The 23,685-nt window shown below is 46.6% G+C and overlaps 1 protein-coding gene across 2 annotated transcripts in view; it reads right to left on the reverse strand.

The window, feature by feature from the left end:
* Positions 1 to 23,685, reverse strand: part of Insr (insulin receptor) — a 129,162-nt gene that overhangs the window by 47,228 nt on the left and 58,249 nt on the right. For both annotated transcript variants that reach the window (XM_036166430.1, XM_036166429.1), the window contains exon 3: positions 6,074 to 6,395. In XM_036166430.1, coding sequence (XP_036022323.1) covers positions 6,074 to 6,395 — 322 coding nt within the window. The remainder of the gene's footprint in view (positions 1 to 6,073; positions 6,396 to 23,685) is intronic.

Genomic DNA, 23,685 nt, shown 5'->3' on the forward strand with positions numbered 1-23,685 from the left:
GACCACCTCTAGGCATGAGCAGGACCCCTTAGCTCTTTCCTGAAGCCCTCTCAGTCTCTTCACCTAGCCTACCTCTGCTGCTTTCTGCCACCGACTGGCCTGAGGAAGCACTCCCAGCAAGGCAGGCCACAGCCATCACACGTTCCTAGGACCCACAGAAGGCAACAGAAACCAAGGAACAGAACAGCCACTCCACAAAGGCAAGACCACATATCAGCACCTAGAATCACCTAAAACACCACCCCGGATGCATAGACACCAGCACAAAATGACACTCATTACCAGATGCTTCGGACTATTTGTTTATACTGTAAAGATGTGTCTTTGCCAATTTATTTAATAAAGAGCCGAACAGGCAATAGCTAGGCAGGCAGAGGTTAGGCGGGACTTCCAGAGACAGAGAAGACTCTGGGAAGGCAAAACATAGATTAATATAAATGGGCTAATTTATATTTATAAATTATAATTAATTATAAGAGCTAGTTAGGAATAAGCCTAAGCTATTGGCCAGGCATTCATAATTAATAAGACGTCTTCATGTCATTATTTGGGAGTTGACTGGCGGGACAGAAAAAGACTCATTACAACCAGCAGCACAGAAAAAGGAGTAAATAACATATAAAACAGTGGATCTCAACCTCCCTAATGCTGTGACCTTTAATACACTCCCTCATGTTGTAGTGACCCCAACCATAAAATGATTTCATTGCTACTTCTTAACTGTAATTTTGCTACTGTTATGTTAATAGTAATATAAATATCTAACTTCAGGATATCTAATATGTGACCCCCAAAGGTTGAAACCCACAGGTTGAGAAACACTACTGTATTAGAATAAGACCTAAATATTCAGTGGAGATTCTGAAGCCCAAAAAGGCCTAGACAGATATTCTACAGATTCTAAAAGACCACAGAATACTATACCCAGGAAAACTACCAATCACAAGGATGGAAAAAGAAAGACATTCCATGATTAAACTAAACTTAAGCAGTATTATAAATGTCAGCCTAAAGAGGCTAACAACAACCAAGAAAACACGGGGAGTAAATAACAGCAAATCAAATAGGGGGACACACCACCACAACAAAACAGTGGGAACCAAAAAATACTGCTCATTAATAGTTCTCAATAGATAGTCTCAATTCTCCTATAAAAAGACACAGACTAACAGAATGGATGTGAACACAGGATCCATCCTTCAGCTGCATCCAAGAAACACACCTCAGCATCAAAGACAGACATCATCTCAGGGTAAAGGAATGGAAAAAGATTGCAACCAAACAGACCTAGGAAGCCAGCCAGTGTAGCCATTTTAGTATTGGACAAAATAGACTTCAAACAAAAACTAATCAGAAGAAATAGAAAGGGACACTACATACTCATCACAGAAATTCTATCAAGGGGTCATTGTGATTCTTAACATCTGTGCACCAAACATAAGGGCACTCAAGTTCATAGAAGAAACACTACTACAACTTGAATCACACATGGACCCTCACACAGTGATACTGGGACACTTCAGTACCCACTCTCATCAGGAGACAGGGCATCCAGACAAAAACTAAAAAAAGAAATGCTGGAGCTAACTGATGTCCTAAACCAAATGGACCTAACAGATATTTACAAAACATTTTGCCAAAGCACAAAATATACCTTCTTCCCAGAAACATAATTATGTAACTTTCTCCAAAACTGGCAACATATGCAGACATAAATCAAATCCAACAGACACAAAAAAACTCAAAACAACACCTGCATCCTATCAGACCACCACAGATTAAAACTGAATATCTACAACAGAGAAACAACAGAAAGTTTACAAACTCCTGGAAACTGAACAACTCTCCACTGAATGAGAAATGAGTCAAGATAAAAAGTAAAAGACTTTCTAGAATTAAATAAAAATGAAAACACATCTACAAACTTATATAACACAATAAAGGCAGTCCTAAGAGGCAAGTTCATAGATCAATGTTCCATTAAAAAAAATTGAAATTAAAATGTCAAAAAAATGAAAAGACCTCATACTTAATAGCACACCTGAAAGCTCTAGAACAAAAAGAAGAAATCACATTCAAAAGGAGTAGACAGCAAGAAATAATCCCCTCTGGCCTAAAATGAATAAAACTGAGACAAAAAAATAAAACAAAAAAAAAAAAAAAAAGAAAGAAATAATCAATGAAACAAAGTGTTGGTTCTTTGCAAAACATCAGTAAGATTGCAACCCTTAGACAGATTTAAAAAAAGGCATAGAGAGAATATCCAAAATAACAAAATTAGAAACAAAAAGGGGGACATAACCACAGACACCAAGGAAATCCAGAGAATCATAAGTACACACTTTAAAAACCTGCACTCCAAATCAGAAAATGTAAATATATATACATTTATATATAAATAATGTGTAAACATGTAAATAAATATATATATTTAATTTTCTCAATACATACCTCTTAATAAAGAATAAACAATTTAAACAGACCTATAACTCCTAGTAGAATAGAAGCAGTCATTAAAAGTCTCCCAACTACAAAAATAATAAAAGCCCAGGGCCAACTGACTTTAGCACAGAATTCTAGCTGACTTTCAAAGAAACAGAAGGAATGTTGCCCAGTTCTTTTTCAAGCCCAATTACTCTGATACCTAAACCACATAAAGACCTAAGAAATTATAGACCAACTTTCCTTATAAACACACATGCAAATAGTCTCAACATAATACTTGCAAACTGAATCTCTAAGAACAAATAAAAAAGATCATCCACCCTAACCAAGTAGGTTTCATCCCACAGGTGCAAGGATGGTTCAACATACTTAAATCAATTAATGTAATCCACCATATACACAAATTGAAAGAAAAAAACCCACATGACCATCTCATTAGATGCAGAAAAGGCCTTTGACAAAATCCAACACCCCTTCATGTTAAAAGACCTGGAGAGATCGGGGACACAAGAGAGTGATTTACAGCAAGCCCCCAGCCAACCCCAACTTAAATGGAGAGAAATTCAAAGCAATTCTACTAAAAACAGGAACAAGACAAGGCTGTCACTCTATCCATATCTATTCAATTCTAGCTAGAGCAGTAAGACAACTGAAGGAGATCAAGGGGATACAAACTGGAAAGGAAGAAGCATCTTTATTTGCAGGTGATATGATAGTGTACTTATGTGACCCTAAGAATTCTACCAGGAAACGCCTACAGCTGACAAACACTTAGCCTTCCTATATATAAGTGACAAACAGACTGAGAAAGAAATTAGGGAAATAACACCTTTCACAGTAAGCTTAAAGAAGTAAATAAAATATCTTGGGGTAACTCTAACCAAGCAAGTGGAAAACTTGTATAATCAAAACTTTAAGACACTGAAGAAGGTATCGGAAGATGGAAAGCTCTCCCATGCTCATGGATCAGCAAAATTAACATAGTGAAAATAGCCTTCCTACCAAAAGCAATCTACAGATTCAATGCAATGCACATCAAAATCCCACCACAATTAATTCTTCACAGAAACTGAAAAAATGATTTTCAGATTCATATGGAAACACACACAAAAGGCTAGTTAAACATCCTAAACTATAAATTGCTGGAGGTATCCCTGACCTCAGATTGCACTAAAGATCTATAGAAATAAAAATAGCATGGTATTGGTATAAAAACAGACATGGTTACCAGGCATAAATCCAGCCAACCTACATACAAAGACACCACACATACATACTGGGGGGAAAAGAATCTTCAACAAATGGTGCTGATTAAACGGATGCTGCATGTAGAAGAATGTAAATAGACCCATACCTATCACCCTACACAAAACTCAAGTCCCGATGAATCAACAACCTCACTAAACGTCCAGACAACCCTGAATCTGACAGAGGGGCAACAGCCCTGAACTCACTGGCACAGGAAAAGACTTTCTGAACTGAACCCTGACAGCATAGGTACTAACATTAACCATTACTGAATTCCCAGCCTGGGATTACAGGTGGATCACCACACAGCCTGGCATTTACATGGGTTCTGGGAATCCAAACTCCTGCTTGATCTGGTGGGTCATCTCTCCAGCCCCAAAGTCAATGTCTTTTAAATAAAGGTCTTGACAGAAACCATCAGTCCCCACAATCACTCTTAACAAACTGAAATGGATAAACAAAACAATGTTTCCTTCTCCAGTCTTCCTGTTGAACCTCCTCTTGCCCTCAAAATGAAAAAATAAAATAAAAAATAAAGCCCCTTTCAACACAGAGACTGATTTATAGAGGTCTATTTGAGCCAACAATACTTGCTGTTTTGTTTCTTTGGAGTTTTTTTTAATTTATTTAATAAAAAATGAGCAAAACAAAACATATTGTACTTTCAGGTTTCATAAACACTAAAAAAAGATTCACAGGAGCTAAAATAAAGATTGTTTTCCTTCTTGCCCTTTCCACCCAGAAAAATAAAATTTCCCACCAAAATCAAAACACTCTCTTTTGCTCGCTCACTTGGCTAGGGCCCAAGTCTGAGAGGAAGAATTTTGACGTCAGCAGGTCAGCTCAAGGCCTCGCAATGTGCGTCTGTTTCTGATTTGGTTTTCTGTTCTTTGCTGGACATCCCCACCCCACCCCCTTCTCTTAAACCCTAACACCAAAACCAGGGAAGAGATTTAAAACAACAACTTGGTGAAGGTCTCAGACACTAAAATATCTCATCCACAAAGCCAAGGCCCTGAACACAGCATCTGGGGTGTATACACAGGAAGCCTGACCCGCCACCAAGGAGAGAAGCCCTGTTTCTCACCCAAGTGGTAGGAAATGGCTTGACGGTGCTGACCTTGGCAGGACAGCCAAGCTCTGGGAACAGTGCAGGCGTAAGCCTCCCCGTCCTTAAGACAGTGTGTGCCCAGCTTATGTTGGGGTCAGGTGGGGCAGGACATGGACAACACAGCTAGCTATACCTTCCTGGTATAACGGTAATTCACTGAGCCCCAGAGGAGGGTGGAATTCAAGAATTCCACCTTCGACTGTAAGCACAGCACTCAGAAATGCAGTGTTCAGGAGAAGAAACATTTCCTTCTGATCAAGCCCATCACCAAAGCCCAATACGCAGTATTTAAAAGAACACTCTGGAGAGCTGGTCGGTGCTTCAGTTGGCAAAGGACTAGCTGTGCAAGCGTGAGGGTCCAGGTTTGCTTCCTCAGCACCACAAAAGAGCCAGGAAGAAAGTCGCACCTGTAATCCCAGCACGGGCAAACAGACAGAGGCGTATCCCAGGCTATAGATCCAGTGAGAGAGACCTTTGCTCAAAAAATAGAGTGGGGCTGGGGGCATGGCTCAGTGGTCAAGAGAGCCTGCTGCTCTTCCAGAGGTCCTGAGTTCAATTCCAGGCACCCACACAGAGGCTTACGGCTTACATTTACCTGTAACTTCAGCTCAACTGAAACTGACACCCTCTATTGGCCTCCCCCAGACACCTCCATGCACGTACAGACACTATACATACATATATATACAATAATAATAATAAAATATTTTAAAAACTAAGTAAGAAGGTGGAGAGTAATTGAGGAAAACATCCAACATCAACCACTGGCTGGTCTACACATACACACACACACACACACACACACACACACACACACACACACACACACACACACACACACACGCATATCCACATGTACTCCTGCACATACACATGCCCACACACACAAACACAGACACACATACAGAATTAAAAAGATGGAAGTGGCGGCTCTCAATAACCACCTCATTCTTAGCCCGCGCACTCTGGTTTAGCACAGTTGGAACTAATAAGTCTTCATCATTAGTTCTACACAGCAGTTAACAGCATTTTGTGGTCTTCTCGGAGGTAGAATATGCTTCTGGTTTTTTGAGACAGGGTTTTATGTAGTTCACGCTGGCCTTGAACTCACTATGTAGCCAAGGATGATCCTCCTGCCTCTACCTTCCAAATGCTAGGATCACTGGTGTGTACCAGCAGGCGTGATAATTTGGTGCTGAGGACGCACCCTAGCAAAAGAGCTCATGAGCCCTAAGAACAGCTCCTTCCCCGGACCCACGCAGGACTCACTTGCTGGAGTTCATGGTGTAGCCAGATGGACACTCGGGGACGCACTTATTGTTGTGAATGACGTACTGGTGACAGCCGGGCTTCCGGGAGTTCCTGCATTTGAAGTGGAGGTCTTGGCAGAAGCTGAAATTCACGCAGCGCCAGTCCTGGAAGTGGTAGTAGGGAGGCGGGCAGGTCTCCACGCACCGGCCATCCAGGTAGAAGTTGCGACAGGCCACACACTTAGTGGGGTCATCGGGTTCCGAACAGTTGCCTAGGCACTCCTTGTGGCAGCACAGGCCTTCGGCTGTGCAGCCGTGGGACTTACAGATGGTCGGGCAAACTAGAGATGAGAAGAGAAAATGAAACAGCTGGTCAAGGACTCTGTCCAAGTTCTGTCTGCACAAACTGCCAAACAAAACAATAACAATAACAGCCACACTTAAGCGGCACTTGGCACATGCCTGGCTGGTCTGTGAAAAATGGCAGTAGCCCCCAAAGCAACTCCACACTTAGCAAAAGTGAAACCATCACCTGAGGGAGGGAGGGAGGGAGGGAGGGAGGGAGGGCAAGAGACCTAATTCACAGCGTTTGCCAGTTTCTACCACCAACTTCAGGCTGCTGACAGGAAGCCAAGTAACAGAGACCTTGGCAGGAGACACAATGGAGCACACTATTAAATAATGTTTCCCCTAGTCCATACAGTCTGTCTACGATAGATATGGTAGCAGTCGATAACTTCCAGGGTACACATACTTTTTTAATGCTAAGCCTGGGGCTACAGAGACGGCTCAACAGTTACCAGCATCGCTGCTTTGCAGATGATGTGAGTTCGGTTCCCAGCACCCACAACAAGCAGGTGGTTCACTGTAACTCCAGCTGCAGGGGATCTGATGCCCTCTCTGGGCTCACAGGCACCTGCTCAGGCTGCATATGCACACACTTAAGTAAAAAGAAAATACTTTCTGAAAATGCCATATCATAGCCGAGAAGTGGTTATTTCCATCACTTGTTTTCAATGGGACTTGTTTTCATTGTAGGTTTATATAACTTTATTTACTGACTTAATTACTTACCTATTTACTTAAATATTGCAGTGTTGGGCATAGAACCCGGGACTCGCAAATGTCAGGATTGGTTTCTATCACTGTGCTACACACACCCCAGTCCCTCATTGGTGGATTCTAGATAGGCCCTCTACCACTGACCCACGCCCCCAATCCCTCACTGGGGGATTCTAGGCAGCGGCTCTACCACTGAGACGTCCTCTGTCCTGACATGTACTTCATTTGGAGACAAGTTCTGATGAAGTTACCCCGGCTCTCCTTGAACTTACTCAGTAGCCTAGGTTAGCCTTGTGTTTGCCATCCTCCTGCCTCAGCCTATCACAGGGTTACAGGCTCTGTTGCACCTTGAAAGGAGGATCCTGATCTGGAGGAAGGCGGGGGCCCTCCAGGTGAGGCACAGCCTGCACCTCCGCAGGCTAGAGAGGCTCTCTTGTTTGTGTCGCTGAATCTGTCCACAGGCGTCAGTTCCTTCCACAAGCCTTTTCTCCATTATCTCACTGTTGGACGCGTCCTCACTGCCTCTTATTACATATACTTCAGGAATAAGTGTGGAGGCCAGAGGACAACCCCAGAGTCAGTCCCCACCTTCCTGCTAGGCTTTGCCTGGGCTCTAGAGATCTGAACTCAGGGGTCATCTCTCCAGCTACTTGCTAATTTTCTCTTCATTTTATCCCCTCACTTCCCAGGCTGCCTGTGAGGATCTGTAGCTTGGCTGACTCCAGGTAGTCCTCTGCTGGGTGCCTGATCTGCCCTCTAAGATGTGTCTCTCTCTCTCTCCTTACTTGTATACTCTAGAGCAGAACTGGACAGCCAGGAACCAGATTTCTCCCAAATTCTCAAATTTAAGTCCCTGTCCACTAGCCAAACCTGGGGAAAGAAGTGGCCTCCAAAGCCAACCCCACAGACAAGCAACTGTCCAATTCAGTTCTCCACCATCTCCACCACGACAGCAAGGTGAGCTGTCCAATATGTAGTCCTTTCTCTCCTGTGACATGTGGTATAGCTAACGAACAGTCAAAGCAAAAATACATTTTAACTACAGTAAAGTACCCTAAGAGCTTCCATCTCTGGCTGGGGGTGTGGCTCAGTGGTAGAGTGCTTGCCTACTGTGAACAAAATACTCAGTTTGATGCTAACACCACAAAGGGGGGGGGGGGGGGACGACATGGTGGTGTACATCTGTCATCCCAGAACTCAAGAGGTAGAGACAGGAAAATCAGGAGTTCAGTATTTAAGAACACCTGATGTCAACTGTGGGTCTCCACACGCACATACAAACACACACAGAGATGCATGCATACACATACATATGCAATTTTTAAACGACTTACTTAATAAATAATAAAAGCCTGTGTCTGGCTGTGCAGCATCCCCATCAGCCATTCACACACAGAACCTTCTCACATTTCAAGACAGAAGAACTCTGTCCTTGCTCGTGTAAGTTACAGCCCCTCCATGGCCCAGAGCCCACCTTCCTGCTCTGTCTCTGCAGGGGCTCTGGACGAGGGCAATCCTTTATCCTCCAAGTTTATCCACACGGTAGCATGAGTCAGCAGTTCCTTCTTCCTTTTTAGGGCTGCATAATATTCCCTTTAAGGGTGAATTACCTTCACTGATCCAATCATTTCATGGTAGCCACTGAGACAGCCTTTACCGTTGAGATATTACAAATCATGCTTCTATGGACGTCGGTGCACAAATATCTCTGAGCCCCATTTTCAACTCTTCCATGTAAATTCCCAGGAGTGGATTATTAAATGTATACTGAGTACTCCCTAGGCATGAGCCTGGAAATGAAGAGAGGATGCCAGGTGTTCCACTTATCACTCTCTGTCTTATTCCCTGAAACAGTCTCTCACTGAGCCAAACGGAAGCCCCAGAGAGCTCTCTGGGGTTATAGGCATGTGCATGACTATCCCCTGCCTTTTACATGGATGCTGGGGATTTGAACTCAATTCTTCGTGCTTACACATTAAAACTCTTACCCAGCCACCTCCCCAGCCCAACTCTGTTAATTCTATTAATTTTTCTAATGAGCCACCATACTGTTTTTCTTGAGCCAGCGAACCATTTTATATGCCCAACAACCTTCATAAAGACTATGATTTCTCCTGAGGAACCAAGCTTTTGTGTTTCAGCTCAATGTGCTACAGTTTCAACTTCAATTGCAATTACTACAGCCAACTCTCAACTCTTCTTTGGGGTAGAACATATCTGGAGACTGAACATCTTGTGGGGGTGGGCTGAGAAAAAGGCCTAGAGCTCACCAATGAGACTAGGCAAGCTGGCCAGCAAGCCCCTCCCTCCCCCACCCCAACACAGAGCCAAGGGCTCCACACACAGCAGGCAAGCCCATTCCCCACTAAGCCACATCCTGTTGCAGTCCACCCTCCTTTCTTTATGGCCACTACCAACAAACCAAAGTACAATTCTTCCATGGTCCAACTTGGAGAACTAAGGAGTTTACTGGACTGTGCAGAGCACAGGAGCTTGCGTGACCCCAAAGCAGCCACATCCTAGGAAAGCTTCACCCCAGCATAGATGACTGCTCCAGAGCTGCACAGATAGAGTTCTCCTTTCTACCCTCTATACACTATACACCCTAGCACCCAGACCATGAGGCCATGGACAAATGCATCTGACTGGGAGGTACAAGAAAAGAACAGCTAGAATGTTGGAGGAAGGGTTAAATCCAGTGATCCACCCCACTCCCACTCCTCCTCCTCCTCCTCCTCCTCCTCCTCCTCCTCCTCCTCCTCCTCCTCCTCCTCCTCCTCCTATGAGAGAATATCAAGAGTCAGCAGACCTGACTGGAGTATGTGGGGGGGACAGCAACAGTCAGCCGACCTGACTGGGGGGGGGGGGGGCAGTTTATTGTCGATCATCACAGCTGCTCTAATGAAGTTGGCCTGTTGAGCTCCGACAACAGCACCCTACAACACCTCCTCCACTCCCTTCTCTACTATTCTGAGTCCAGCAATACAGAAGGCAAAGCCAAACAGAGCCTACTCTGCCAACAACATTATCATCATTAGTCCGGCTCTGTCTGGGGAGATCTGAGGGCTGAAATTCAATTGGAGGAAGCAATAATTACAGCAGACAGTTATCTAAGGCTCACAAAGACATGACTCTCCCATACAACACACTAAAGGGCAGGAAGAAGCCCATTTCCTGGGCCAGGGCTGCAGCTGAGGGTCAGCCTTTTCATTCACAAGAAGCTTCATCAAAGCCCTAATAAACACTTCCCAAACACATAAGCTCTGCAGCCCACACAATGCTGACAGCGGCCAGTGGTTGCAAACAAAGCCAGGGGCAGACAGCCAGGCTTCAGCCTTGCACTTTGCACTGTAGGATTCCATTTATAGGACATCCGGGAAGCAGGAAAGAAAACATCGTGACAAGACCCACTGGTTACGACAGCCTGGACTGGGGAGGTTCACTCCGTTGAGGCACCAGGGAGCTGGAGGGAGGGAGGACTCAGCCAAACCACTCCTTCACTTTTAATTTTACTTATTCATGTATTCATGGGGGGGAGGGGTGCACCTGCAGGGAGCAGAGGAAGGGATAATCTAGGTCCTTTTTCCTTTTAATATTATTTGTTGAAAATTCCAGACTTGTATACAATGTACCTTGATTATACTTAGCCTCCAACACCCCCACCAACTCCCCTCAGAACCCTTCCCACATCATATACATTTCCCTCCCAACTTCATGCCCTCTATTTTAAGTTTATTATTTATTTATTAACCCATTAAAGGCCTATTCCTTTAAGACAGGGTCTCTCACCAACCCTGGAGCTAGCCCCAGGCACACTCCTGTCTTCAGGCTCCACAACACAGGGGTTTCAGGCTCCACAGCACTGGGGTTCCTAGCTGGCATATGGCCACTCCCTGCTTTTTTCTCAAAATGCTAAGGAATACAAATTCAGACCTCACGCTTGTGCGGCAAGTGCTTTCACCCACTGGGCTGTCTCTCCAGCCCCCAGTCTCTATCTTGCCTCTCTCTTTTGGTGTTGGGGACTGAACAGAGGCTTGTGCCCGAGCTGGTGGTAACCAGGTGCTGGGGCAGCACTGGGGAGGGAGTCATACTCTGGCAAGTGGGCAGGTCCTTACTAAGTAACAGTCACATAGTTGCAAGTCCCAGCAGGGTGACTACAGATAACAACAGTGGCTGTCCATCTGGAAAAGCCACAAGACAGTAATGATAAAGGGAAGGTCAATAAGCCCACCCCCACCCCAGGCTGATGACCTGGAGTGGGGGAGAGACTCGTTTGGGTTGGGGTTTTTTTTGCTGTTTTTTTCCTGCTGACCTGTAGCCTGATAGTGCACAGGCTCCAGTGCACAGGCCCCACATCCATGCACACCCTGGCAGCACTTACTGGACTCTGTGGATTTAAAACAGGGAGTATGAAGTTTGAAGGGAGACATGGAGAGGAGTTGAGGGTGAATATGACTAACATACATTTTATAATGTATGAAATTCTCAAAGAATAAGTAAAAAACAATTTATGAAGGAGAAACATTTGAGGAGAGATAGTTTGGCTTGGTCTGCTGGCTTTTGTTTTTATTTTCTTTGCAGTGCTGAGGATGGATACCAGGGCCCCCTACCTACTAAGCTAGGGTTTTAGCCCAAGGACCTAAGTGTGTGCTCCCATTCACACTAAACATGTGCAGGCATCGGATCAGAGGGGACACAGGAGCAAGGGCAGACCACAGGTCTACAGCAATGCCACCCCTGAGCTCCAGGAACAAGGTCCAGCTCTGGTCTCCCAGTGGCCCACACCCATTTCTGCAGGACACAGGCTTGGACTGGAGGGTTGAAAATCTCAGGGGGGCCAGGGAGACTGTGGTTCAACTGGTAGAGAACTCACCATACAGAGCCCTGGGTTCCACAGTGGTGCTCGCCCACAATCTCAGCAGTCTGGAGGCTGAGGCAGGAAGGTCAACCTTGGCTACAAAGTAAGTTTAGCCTAGACTACATTAGAACACAGAAAAGGAACAGGAGGAGGAGAGAGGAGGGAGGAAGAGGGAGGGGGATGGAGAGGGGGTGAATAGAGAAGAAGGGAGGGGGAAGATGGAGGGGGAGAAAAATTAAGTGGTGGAGCGCAAGCCTGGGTGTGCTGGTCAGCTTCTTTGCTTGTTGTCATCTTGACACAAGCTAGGGTCATCCAGGCAGGTGGACCTCAACTGAAAAAACCTGCCATCAGACTGGCCTGTGGGCGGGCCTGTGGGGCATTTTCTTAAATAAGGATTGACCAGAGTGGGCACGAGGCCTTTGTGCTCTCTGTAGGGGCAGACCTCACCCTAACTCCCCAGAATGATCATCCCAACTCTTCTCTCCCTAGACCATTACCTATCCTAGGAGAGATGTCACATGTACTTTATTACCTCTATTCTATTGGTCAGAGAGCACCTAGATTCTAGGCCTTAACTGTGGAACCCACCTCACGGTCAAATGCACTTTGTAAAGGAGTTTCTATGTAGTCACATCTTAAGCTTTACTGTGTACCTGGAATTGGACTGACTGCTGCCTGGAAACCTTACCCCAAATTGCATTGTGTTTCACATGAGTTGACAATGAACCACCTGACATCAGACTCCCCAAAGTCTCTCCCAGGTCAAGTCAATCTGCAATAGGTTTTCATTCTCATCTTTTTGAGAGATTTGCTTCCCTGTCTGAGACTTGGAAGGACCCCCACTCATCCAGCAACTGTGGGTAGTGCCATCCCTGGGCACACAGTCCTAGGCACAAGAAAGCAGGTTGAGCAAGCTGAGGATCAGAACTTGGCTCCACTTCAGTTCCTGCTTCAGGCTCCTGCCTTCATTTGGAAGCATAAGCCGAAATAAGTCCTCTTCTCCCCAAGTCGCTTTTGGTAACAGTGTCTCTGGTAGTTTGAATGTCATTGGCCCCAGAAGCTCATAGGAAATGGCACTATTAGGAGGCGTGGCTTTGTTAGAACAGGTATGACCTAGTTGGAGGAAGAGTGTTACTTTGGGGGTTGGCTTTGAGGTTTCCTGTGCTCAAGATACATCCAATGTTTCAGTCAACTTCCTGTTGCCTGCAGGTCAAGACTCTCAGTTCCTTTTCCAGCACCATGGCTGCCTGCACACCACCATATTGCACCATGATGATAAAGGACTAAACCTCTGAAAATGTATGCCACCTCAATTAAATGTTTTTCCTTTAATAAGAGTTGCTGTGGTCCAGCCAAGCACCAAGCCAAGCTCTCAGAGTCCAAGCTCTGGGAGTCCAGTTGAAGAGAGGGAAGAGGGATTATATGACCAAGGGGGTGGGGGGTGTTAAGATCATGTAGGGAAATCTACAGAATCAACTGAACCAAGCTGGTAGGTACTCACAAACTTTAAACCGGCAGCTGTGGACCAGACTAAGGCCCTCTGCATATGAGAGACAGTTGTGTAGCTGGGTCTGTTTGAGGGTTCCCCCGCAGGGAGATCAGGATCTATCCCTGGTGCATAAGCTGGCTTTCTGGAGCCCATTACCTATGGTGGGAGGCCTTGCTCAACTTTGATGCAGGAGGGAGGGGCTCAGTCCTGTCTCAATGTACCAGACTTTGCTAACTCCCCATGGGAGACCTTACCCTTTTGGAGAAGGGGATGGGGGTTTTCTGGAGGAGAAATCCAGGGAGGGGGGGCAGAAGAGATGAGAGAGAGACCTGTGGTTGGTATGTAATGTGAATTTAAAATTTTCTTAAATTAAAAAAAAAAGTTGCCGTGGTCATGGTGTTTCTTCATTGCAAGAAAAACCCTAATTGAGGCAGTGTCTATCTATCACAACAACAGAAACCAAACTAATAAAAGAGTAAACCTTGTGTGAATTCTTACTCCAGTCAAGCCAGGCGGTGGTGACGCATGCCTTTAATCCCAGCACTCGGGAGGCAGAGCCAGGTGGATCTCTGTAAATTCAAGGCCAGCCTGGTCTACAAAGCGAGTTCCAGGAAAGGCACCAAAGCTACACAGAGAAACCCTGTCTGAAAAAAAAAAAAAATTGTTTCAAATAGCCTTGCCAGTAACACAGAAATAACTGAGCACTGGCCTTGGATAGGCTGTACTGGGAAAGACCTGGTATTTGCATATTTTTCTTTGCAAACAATAACAACTCATCTTGGAGACATTCTATAAGACAACCGCCCAGCCCAATGTTCTTCAAAAATGTCACTGCTGTAAGAAGAAAAACAAAATAACAACAACAAAGGCCACTGAGATGGCTGAGCAGGAAGGGTGCTGCTGCCAAGCCTGCGTGGGTTCACCTCTGAGACCCAGGGTCGGGACACTGACCTGAGCCTGACTCTCAAAAGCCATCCTCTGACCTCTACACGCTCACCCTGGGGCATGCGTGCCCTCCCAGCACAAATAAAATAAACCAGTGAATAAACTAGGAGTGAACAGACAAAAAGAAACTGAGGCTATTAAATACAAAGTGTTACTTGGATCAGGGGGAAATGCACCAACTGAGAGCGTTGGGGTAACTGGTGAGATCACAGTGGGGGAGGGGAGTCAGCAGAGCTGTATGGCGTCGGTTCCCTTCCCCCAGCATGTGTGCTGGGTTCTCAGACTTGTACGGCCAGCACTTGTGGCTGAGCCACCTCAACAGCTCCAAATGATGTTTTTTTTGGTTTTTTTTTTTTTTTTGGTTTTTTTTTTGCAAGTGGATTAACATAGCCTATTAGTGTTGCTTTCTTGGTTCTGATCATTGTACGATCGTGTAAGGAATTTTCCTGTTAGGAAACCTACTGAAGAAGAAGGAACATGGTCATTACTACAGGCTCCAATGACGCAGGAAAAAAATCCATAATGCTTGCCTAGGAATAGATTACAGAAACAGGAAACAGACAGGGTAAAAATGTCAGAAACTGACATAAACAGTAGTCCAATTCCTGCAACTTTCCTTTAACCCCAAAACGGCATCAAGGGACTGCAAGATGGCCCAGCAGGCAGAGGCACTCCTGCCCAGCCTGAAGACCCGAGTTCAGCCCCTGGGGCTCACATGGTAGAAAGTTGTCCTCTGACCTCCACACACACGCATATACACACAAGAAATAAACAAATCGCTGCATCAGAAAAACAACCCATTTGCCCAAAGGAAGGTTAAATGCTACTGTAGCAGAAGACACAGACCAGCTCTGCACTGTAATAAATAAACAGTCCGCAGAAGGCAGCATTTCCACCCCCTCCCTTTGCTTCTCAAGCTTTCAACCGTTTGTGCTTTTCTTGACCAACTACACGTGAAACAAGACACAAAAACCACTATTTCAGTGTCTTCACAACAGTACACGCATTAATAACACTTTATGACATTTCTTCCCAAAGCCTGCCGTTTAAACACACACACACACACACTTCATACTCCTAAACATCATTGCTTTCCAGAAATTTCCAAATAGGAACAGTTGCATCATGGGCCTGAGGGCACAGTCACAGCCGGGGCCTCTCAGCTCTCCTGCCCTGATTATGAGTTTTAGAAACTCCTTAGAGTCGTTTATTTGGTTTCCATTCCGCTTTTCTCTCCCACGCTAGGCCCGTTTTCTGAAGTCTGTGAAGTTTGAGTCCCCCAAACCAAATGCCTCCCCCTTGGAATCGAATAAATTATTTAATGGTGGAATAAGGGGCCAGGGAGGTGGGGGAGACTCTGAATTTTGACAGTTTTGTGGTCAACGCCCCCCCCCAAGAGCACGCGACTTTGAAACTGGAAGGCGCCCCTTTTCCATTTCAGGACAATAGGGCCGGGATAGGCGCACGCGCGCTGGAGAGGCTTTGGTTCTCTGCGCGGCTCTCGGGAGACCGGCGGTGCTTGTAGAGGCCGAGGGAGTCGGGGGAGAGGGGAGAGGAGAGAGGCAGAGAGAAATGGGGGGGTCTGTGTGCGCGCCTCGAGGTCCAGGGACAACAGCTACCTTAGTCCTCCTCCAGGAGTATGCAAATGAAGGGCGCGGCCTGGCTGCCCGGAGCCCCACCCCCGTGAACGGTTTGCGGCCAAGCGACACAAAAGCGTGCCGTGCTCCAGCTCCGCTGGATTCCAGGTCGGGTGCTGGCGGCCGCAGCGCCGCCCTCCGACTCAGCCAATGGGCGGGCGTGCTGCGGGCTGCTGGCTCCGCCAGCCCGGAGTGCGCGGGGGCTGTAGCCTCCCTCGTCTCCAGCTGGGGCAGCTACCCGGGTCTGGGACGCCCCGGAGAGGGCCTCTCCGAGGTGCAGGCCTACGAGATCGGCTTGGAAAGCAGCGGCTTCGCAAAAATTTAAAAGGCGACACTAGGAATGCAGAGTGCAAGATGCATCGATCGGGTGGTGTGAGGCGCTGGGCGTGTGCCCCGGAGGAGATCCGGTCACCGCGTGGCACAGCCTGGGACACCCTGGCCCCAGGCCTCAACTGCAAAGAGGCCCATAGAAGGGCAGCGGCTCGACAGGATCACACAGCTGGATCCTCTTTGTGGAATTGGATGGGAAGGGAGCAAGGAGCTACAATGTCACCCACTGAACACCCAAAAGAAAACAAAAAAACAAAAGCCAACAGGCACACTCTTTGATGCATTCTTTAAATTCGCAGGCTGGGACTGGTGGTAGAGCTCAGTGGGCACGTAAGAAGCGCTGGGTTCTAACCCCAGCACTGACTAGAGGGTTGTCTTCGAATTAAGGTTCTTTGATTTGAAGACTGCAAATTGGTACACTCCACGCTTGTTTTCAATTTCAGTACTCTAAAGAAGAGCTAGAGGAAGTTATGCAATTACCAGGCCCCTCGTATAATACTATATATATTTGGGGGTTAGGGCGCTGGGGCAAGAGCTCAACTGGTCAAGTACTTGCTTCCAAGCAAGCATGAAGACCTGGCTTTAGCTCTCTAGACTGCACTACAAGCCTGCAGCACTAATGTGTAATCCAGGGCTGAGGAGGTGGAGATCTGTAGATCCCTGGAGCTTGCTGGCTACCCTAACCCAGCCTAATGAGTGAGCTTCAGGCTCAGGGAGAGACGCTGGTCTCAAAAATTACGGTGGAGGGAGAGTGGCGAGGAAGGCAGTGGGCACTGAACTCCAGCCCTTCACACGTGTGGCACACACATATACGCAAACATGCACATACCACACACACTGAGTGTGTGTGTGTGTGTGTGTGTGTGTGTGTGTGTAGATGGACAGATAGATCTCCCAGGTGTGTATCATATTCCATTTACTGTGCATAATTAGTTAATATGATCTTACTATCTTTAAAATAACCTTCCCCCTTAGATGTGAGAAAACAAAACAGTAGCTACTTCATTCATGCCAGCTCAGCCAGAACTCAAACTGGCCCCCTGAAGGGAGGTGACTGGTGGTTATCATACAATGGTTATATTTGCGATGATTATGCTCAAGTGTTCCCCAGCAGGGAAGGATGATACAAGATATGCCAACGCATGAATCCCCAGAGCCCTGTGAACAGGAGGAGCTAGCTTACGAAAGGCAAACTTCAACTGCAGGAGCACGCACACACCTGAGGAAGCCGTGAGGGGTGGAGGCGCCAGAGTGAACAGGAAGGAAGCCATGATGGGTGGAGCTGTCAAGACTGAGGAGCTAGACAATGCCAGTTTCCACGGGAGGATGGTGATGTGGCTCAGTTGGTGTTTGCCTAGCAGGTAAGAGACCCTGGGTTCCATCCCTAACACCACATAAGCTGGGCATTTTAATTCCAGTACTGAGGTAGAAGGGGGGGGGGGCTGTCAGGAGTTCAAGGTCACCCTCTGCTATATAAGGAGTTTGAGGCCAGCCTGGGCTGAGAGTCTGTTTGGGGTGGGGAGTGGGGGGGGAGACTGAACCTGAAAAAATACTTCTTAAGTTACCCCAGCCTGCTCTGAAAAATCTCTCCTACAAAGAGGCATGGACCTGTGCTTCCTCTACACATTTTTCAAAATTATTTCCTCATGTATGTATAGAACACACATATTTTAGGCAGCTAACAGTAAAAGTGAGACTTGTGCATGGAGGGGTGTGTGCACGTGTGTGTGACAGAGAGAGACAGAGCATGCACATTTGTGCCACCACACAAGTATGGAGGTGCACATACATGTTGTGTTGGATGTTTGTATGTGTATGTGCTATGTGTGTGTTATCTATGTATGTGCATATATGTGTGCACACACACATGTGTGGTATGTGAAATAAACATGGCCAGAAAATAGATTCCTCAAAAAACCCTAACCTTTGTTTATTATTTCTTCATTTACCTATTTTTTGTGGTACTGTATATGGGGTGCACATGTATGGGTGTGGAGGCCAGAGGTTAATGTTAGGTATTGTCACTGAAGTGGCTGCTGTACAAACATGAGGAGTTTAGATCTCCCAAACCCACGTTAAAAATCAGATGCAGCAACACAGTTCCAACTGAGTAGAGACAGGAGAATCCAGGGAGCATATTGGCCAGCTAGCTAGCTGGCTGCATCTCAGAGCTCCAGGTTCAGTGAGACATCATGTCTCAGAAAAAATGAAAAAGACACCTGAGATCTGCTCTCTAGCCTCTACATGCACATGCATGTGAACACACAAATGCACATACATAAATACATACACACAGACCAAAGGGGAAAAAAAGACAAAGGAAAGACAGTGAAACCCACTGTCCCCACACTGCCCTCCAGAAAGGCCACAGCCAGACCCCTCCATGTGTCCTTGAACTCACAATCTGAACTCTCCATCTCCCTTCATCTTCCCCGTATGTTTCCCCAAAGGGTCCAGCCTGAAAGAGTTGTCAAGCAATCTAAATAAAACAGGTCTTTTGAAAACCCTAATCAGACTGTAAACTGGCTTCGCACTGTTACCTACACTGCCCTTTACCACTGCCTGTAATGTCTGCAAGGGCTCCCACACAGTAGCAGAACACTCAGGATTGAAAGGGGGAAACATGAACTGCCCAATTTTCCTCTCAGAAATCAAGATTTGGAAAACCATAATTTGAGGGCTGTTGAGCACATTCCTCCATGAAGCCTGTGATTGTGGGATACCAGGGGAATTGAGAACGTGAGCCTTGAGTGAAATTTGGGCTCATAACTAAAATGAGTTGTTGTTCTCCCAGGAGGGGGTGGGGAGGGAATACACACTAATTCAGCTTACGAAAGGAAGGTAGAAATCAGAAATTGTTACCAAGAGAAACTAAGTTACAATCTTAAGTAAAACACAGGTCTGCCCAGTCATACCTCTCTACCCTGCCCAGAGAATGGAGAATCACAGGAAACCCGGCCTTGAATGTGGAAAAGGATTTGCTCTGAAGTGCCCCCACCCCTTCCTGCTCCTGCAGCTCCTGGAAAACCACCTCCACCTTGGCGCTTTCAGATGTTCACCCCTTGAAACCAGTTAAGGCAAATACAATCGATCGCTCCCTCCATGAGACATACATAACTCTTCCGAGGCCAGCTCCACCTTCCCTTGTAGACTCTTGAGTGTACTTGAACTCCAACTCTCCCTTTGAAGCCTCAAGATCAAAGGTTCACCTGGGTCCTCACACTCAAAGTCTGTCCCCAGATCCCTTCTTATCTGTTTCCTGGCAGGGGTTGCCCTTGGCTGTCCATTATTCACCGAGTCCCGCCGGACACAAAGATAAAATTGAACACACCTTCGCAAAGGGGGTATATCCTTGAAAATTAAACAGTGGATACTCAAATAGAAACTTTCCTTTAGCAAGGTGGGTTCTAATACACACATACACACTTGTGCAGATGCACAGCGTCACGACCTTGACCAGCTTCAGAGAACAATTCTCAAGGGTGTGAGAAAGCAACAGCAGGAACCCTATGGAAATGGATGGGAGGAGCCCAGAAAAGCCCAGGCCCACTGATGCTGGCTCCATGGACACCGTGATGCCAGTGAGTCGGTCAGTTAGCTGCAGTGGCTTGAAGTAAAAATAAAAAAAATAAATTTAATAAAAGCCTTGACTGGTGGAAAATTAGAAAGCCAGGGCATCTGTGGTTAGAAGTGAAAGCCAGACTGTCATAAAGACCTGGGGCAAATCTGCCATTCCCAAAAGGATGCTGGAATATTTTGGCCAAGTGTCCCAACTTCTTTCTCTAAGCCTTTCTGAAAATGGCCTGTCATTAGGTCTACCTTGGGGAGCTGCTGCAAGGAGGAAATGGTTCCAGGCAAGAAGCCCTCCCCACCTCTAAGACACTTTGAACTCACAGGCCACAATTCTTTCGTTCTCTTCTGTACAGATATGCCAGCACCTTCCTTTGAGCAGGTACTATGCCAGGTGTTCACCAATGCATCGTGGGTTTCTGTTGCTTTGTTTCTTGAGACAAGATCTCATATATCAAAAATTGGCCCCCACTTCCTGAGTACAGGGACAACAGGCATGCACCACCACACCTGGCTTACCAAGTACCGAGGATGAAACCTACCTAGTGTTGTGTGTGTGCGTCAGGCGAGCCCTCTACCCACTAAGCCATACCCCAGTTACTTTTAATCCTCAAAACACTCATCCCTGAACAACACAGCACACCACTGATCGCCATAGCTCTGCACATCCATTTAAGGGATCTAAAACCAAATTTTACAATGCATGTTTCAACTGCAAATGCCAGATGAAGAAGGCTGGAGGTGAAGCAATAATCATGGCCATCCCCTTCCCTGAATTCTGTACACCAAATGACGCATCAATCAACTTCTGTTCCTTCCCATCAGGAGCTTCGGGCTGGGGATGTGGCTCAGTGGATAGACAGCTCATGGAGCATGCACAAACCCTGGGTTCCTAAACAGGACCTGCGGGTTCATGCCTACCTGTCATCCCAGCACTGGGGAGATGGAGTCAGGAGAGCCGGAAGAGTTCAAGGACATCCTCAGCTCCACAGTGCACTGGAGTCCAGGCTAGGCTACATGAGACCTGTCTCAAAGGAAAGAAAACTGTGCACAGAGGAGGTCCTCTCTGATAAATCTGTTGGTTTCTGAAGCAATAAGCTAAATTTAGTTTGGGGGACCAACCCTCTTCTCCCTGCCAGCCCTCCTGCATGTAGTTAGTTCCCTTTTGCCCTAGGCTTTCCCAAGGAACCAGGCCCTGCAATGTATTCCAGCAAACAGGCTTAATGGCCCAGGGCTTTAAGCCAGGTGAGTTCCAGATTTTATTATGAGTAACAAATTAAATCGACTGGCAACAAAAGCCAAGGGCCTGATCTGTTGACCTCTTGTGAACAGAAACATGGACGAGTATATTTGCACAGGATCAGGGAGGGGCAGCGGGTGCTGTCTGTCCCACGGATGAGAAGTATGAAGCTGTTCTAAAACAGTCCACAAATCGCATGCCCTGCGCAAGAAACAGCAGACACTCCTTTCTAAGAATTGTAGAGAGAGGCTAGGAATAAAATCCAGCCCCCTTCACCTTTCAGTTGAGCCTTGCATGTGAAGTCCCATGTCACCAGCTCAAGCCAGATACTCCCAGCAGACCTCTATCTGAGAGCTGGGTCTACCACCTTAGGCACGACAGACATTTTGAGCTGGCTTGTTCTCTGTGGTGGGGACCAGCCTTTCCTTCTTCGTACAGTGTCTGAGCTACCTACTCTGTCCTCACCTACCTACCCTATGCCAGTGGAACCTCCTAGCTGTGACAACATGGCCCGGGACACAGAGAACCTGGGGAGCAACACCCTCAGCAGGAACAGGCAGAACCATGAGAGTAGGGGGATCGAAATGACGACGGAGCCACAGCTGGGGCTATGACTCAGCGGGAGAGGGCCTGCCTCGCATCTTAGTGACCTTTCTGTCACTTCGCTAAAACACTCTGACCAGAGCAACATAAAGGGGAGGGCCTGGCCACAGGCCAGAGGACACGATGGCAGGCACCGGAAGCCAGCCAGTCACATTTCCATCCACATATGGGCGTGGGGGGGAAGGGGGCTGTCCCATACTTCCCCCAGCAAGGCTGCACCTCCTAAAGTTCCCAAAACCTCCCCAAACAGTTCCTCCACCTGGAGATGAAGTGTTCAGATATAAAAGCCTATGGGGCATTCCTCCTTCAAACCACAACACAGCATGCACGGAGCCTGGGGCTCCGTCCCCAGCATCACATGCACCAGGCATGGTGGTGAACATCTGTAAGCCTTGGGCTTGCAGGACTTGGTAAGCTCCAACCAAACCAGTGAGAGATTTATTAACTTCTAAGAAGGTTTATTAACCTTCTCTGAGAAGGTAGGCGGCAGGCTAGAGAGATGGCTAAGGGGTTAAGAGAACTTGCAACTCTTATGGAGACCCAGGTTATTACCAGTACCCATGTCAGGTTGCTCACAACCTCCTGCAACCAAATCCAACACCCTCTCTGGATTCTAGGGGCACCCACACACATACATACACATATGCATACATGTGGTGTATATACACACATACGCATACCAATACAAATAGATCTTAAAGAAAAAAGAAAGAGGGCATTCTTAAGGAACAATACAAAAGAAAGGAATAAAAGGGGGAGGAGGGGGAGGAGGAGTAGAAAGGAGAAAAGAGAGGGTCAGGGCGAGAGTTAGAAAGGAGACGGAGACGAGAGAGAAAAGCAAAATCCTCATACATGATACAGCATGGATGAACACAGTGCTGGTCCCTGGAGTTATCAATCCAGAAAAGCAGATACTTGGCACCCCAGCAGGAATGGGAGTTGGTGTTTAATGAGGACATTACTTCAGTTTGGGAACAGGAGAAAGTTCTGGAGATGGATGATTGGGATTGCCATGAAGGCATGTGAATGTGCTGACTGCTGTTGAACTGTGGTCTAAGTATGGTCAGAATGGTAAATTTAACATTATATACTTTCTCACATATTTATTGTTTGTTTGTATGAGATGGCATTTTCATTTGTAACTCAGGCTGGCCTTGAACTTAGGATCCTTCCACTTCAGCCTTGAGAGTGCTAGAACACCAGATATGAGCCACTCTGCCCAGTTCTTAAAAATAAAGCCAAGAAGTATCAATGGCGCCGTCAGCCATAAGCGGCATATCCATATCACATCCCCTCCTCAAGGCCCAGGAACCACCGCTAAAGCTGAAGAGTGCTGGCCGGAGTGGAGAGCCTGAGCCTGGGGAGTAGAGCACAGCAGTGTCTTCCAGTGTGACAGGCCCACTGCACTCAGGCACTCACGGCAGCTGTGGTTGCCTGCACAGGACCTGCACAAAATCAAGCCAATCAGCATTCCAGCAGGAGTCCCAAACTCACTAAGGAACTATTGAAGTTGATGGCTTCTGGGAAATGGAAACTCCGTTTCCTTTAAGTTTGGCCCTGATCAGCCATCACGCTCCAGGGACAGCCCTGCACCCAGGAGCTTATGAGCAGCACAAATTAGACTCAGAAGGTTAGCAAAGAAAAAGACAAGAAGTTGAGAAGGGTTGTGGGGAAGGGCTGGGAGACGTTGAGGGAGTTCTAGGGGTAAATATGATAAAAAAAAATATAGTGTATAAAATTATCAAAGAACTAATAAAATATTATATTAATAAAACAAATAAGAGGCTGGAGAGTTGGCTCAATGGTTAAGAGCACTGGCTGCTCCTCCAGAGGACCCCGGTTCAGTTCCCAGCACCCACCTGGTGTCTCACAACCACCTGTATGTCCTGTCATGGGT

This window comes from Onychomys torridus, chromosome 17 (genome assembly GCF_903995425.1).
Source record: "Onychomys torridus chromosome 17, mOncTor1.1, whole genome shotgun sequence".
In the NCBI taxonomy this organism is placed as follows: Eukaryota; Metazoa; Chordata; class Mammalia; order Rodentia; family Cricetidae; genus Onychomys; species Onychomys torridus.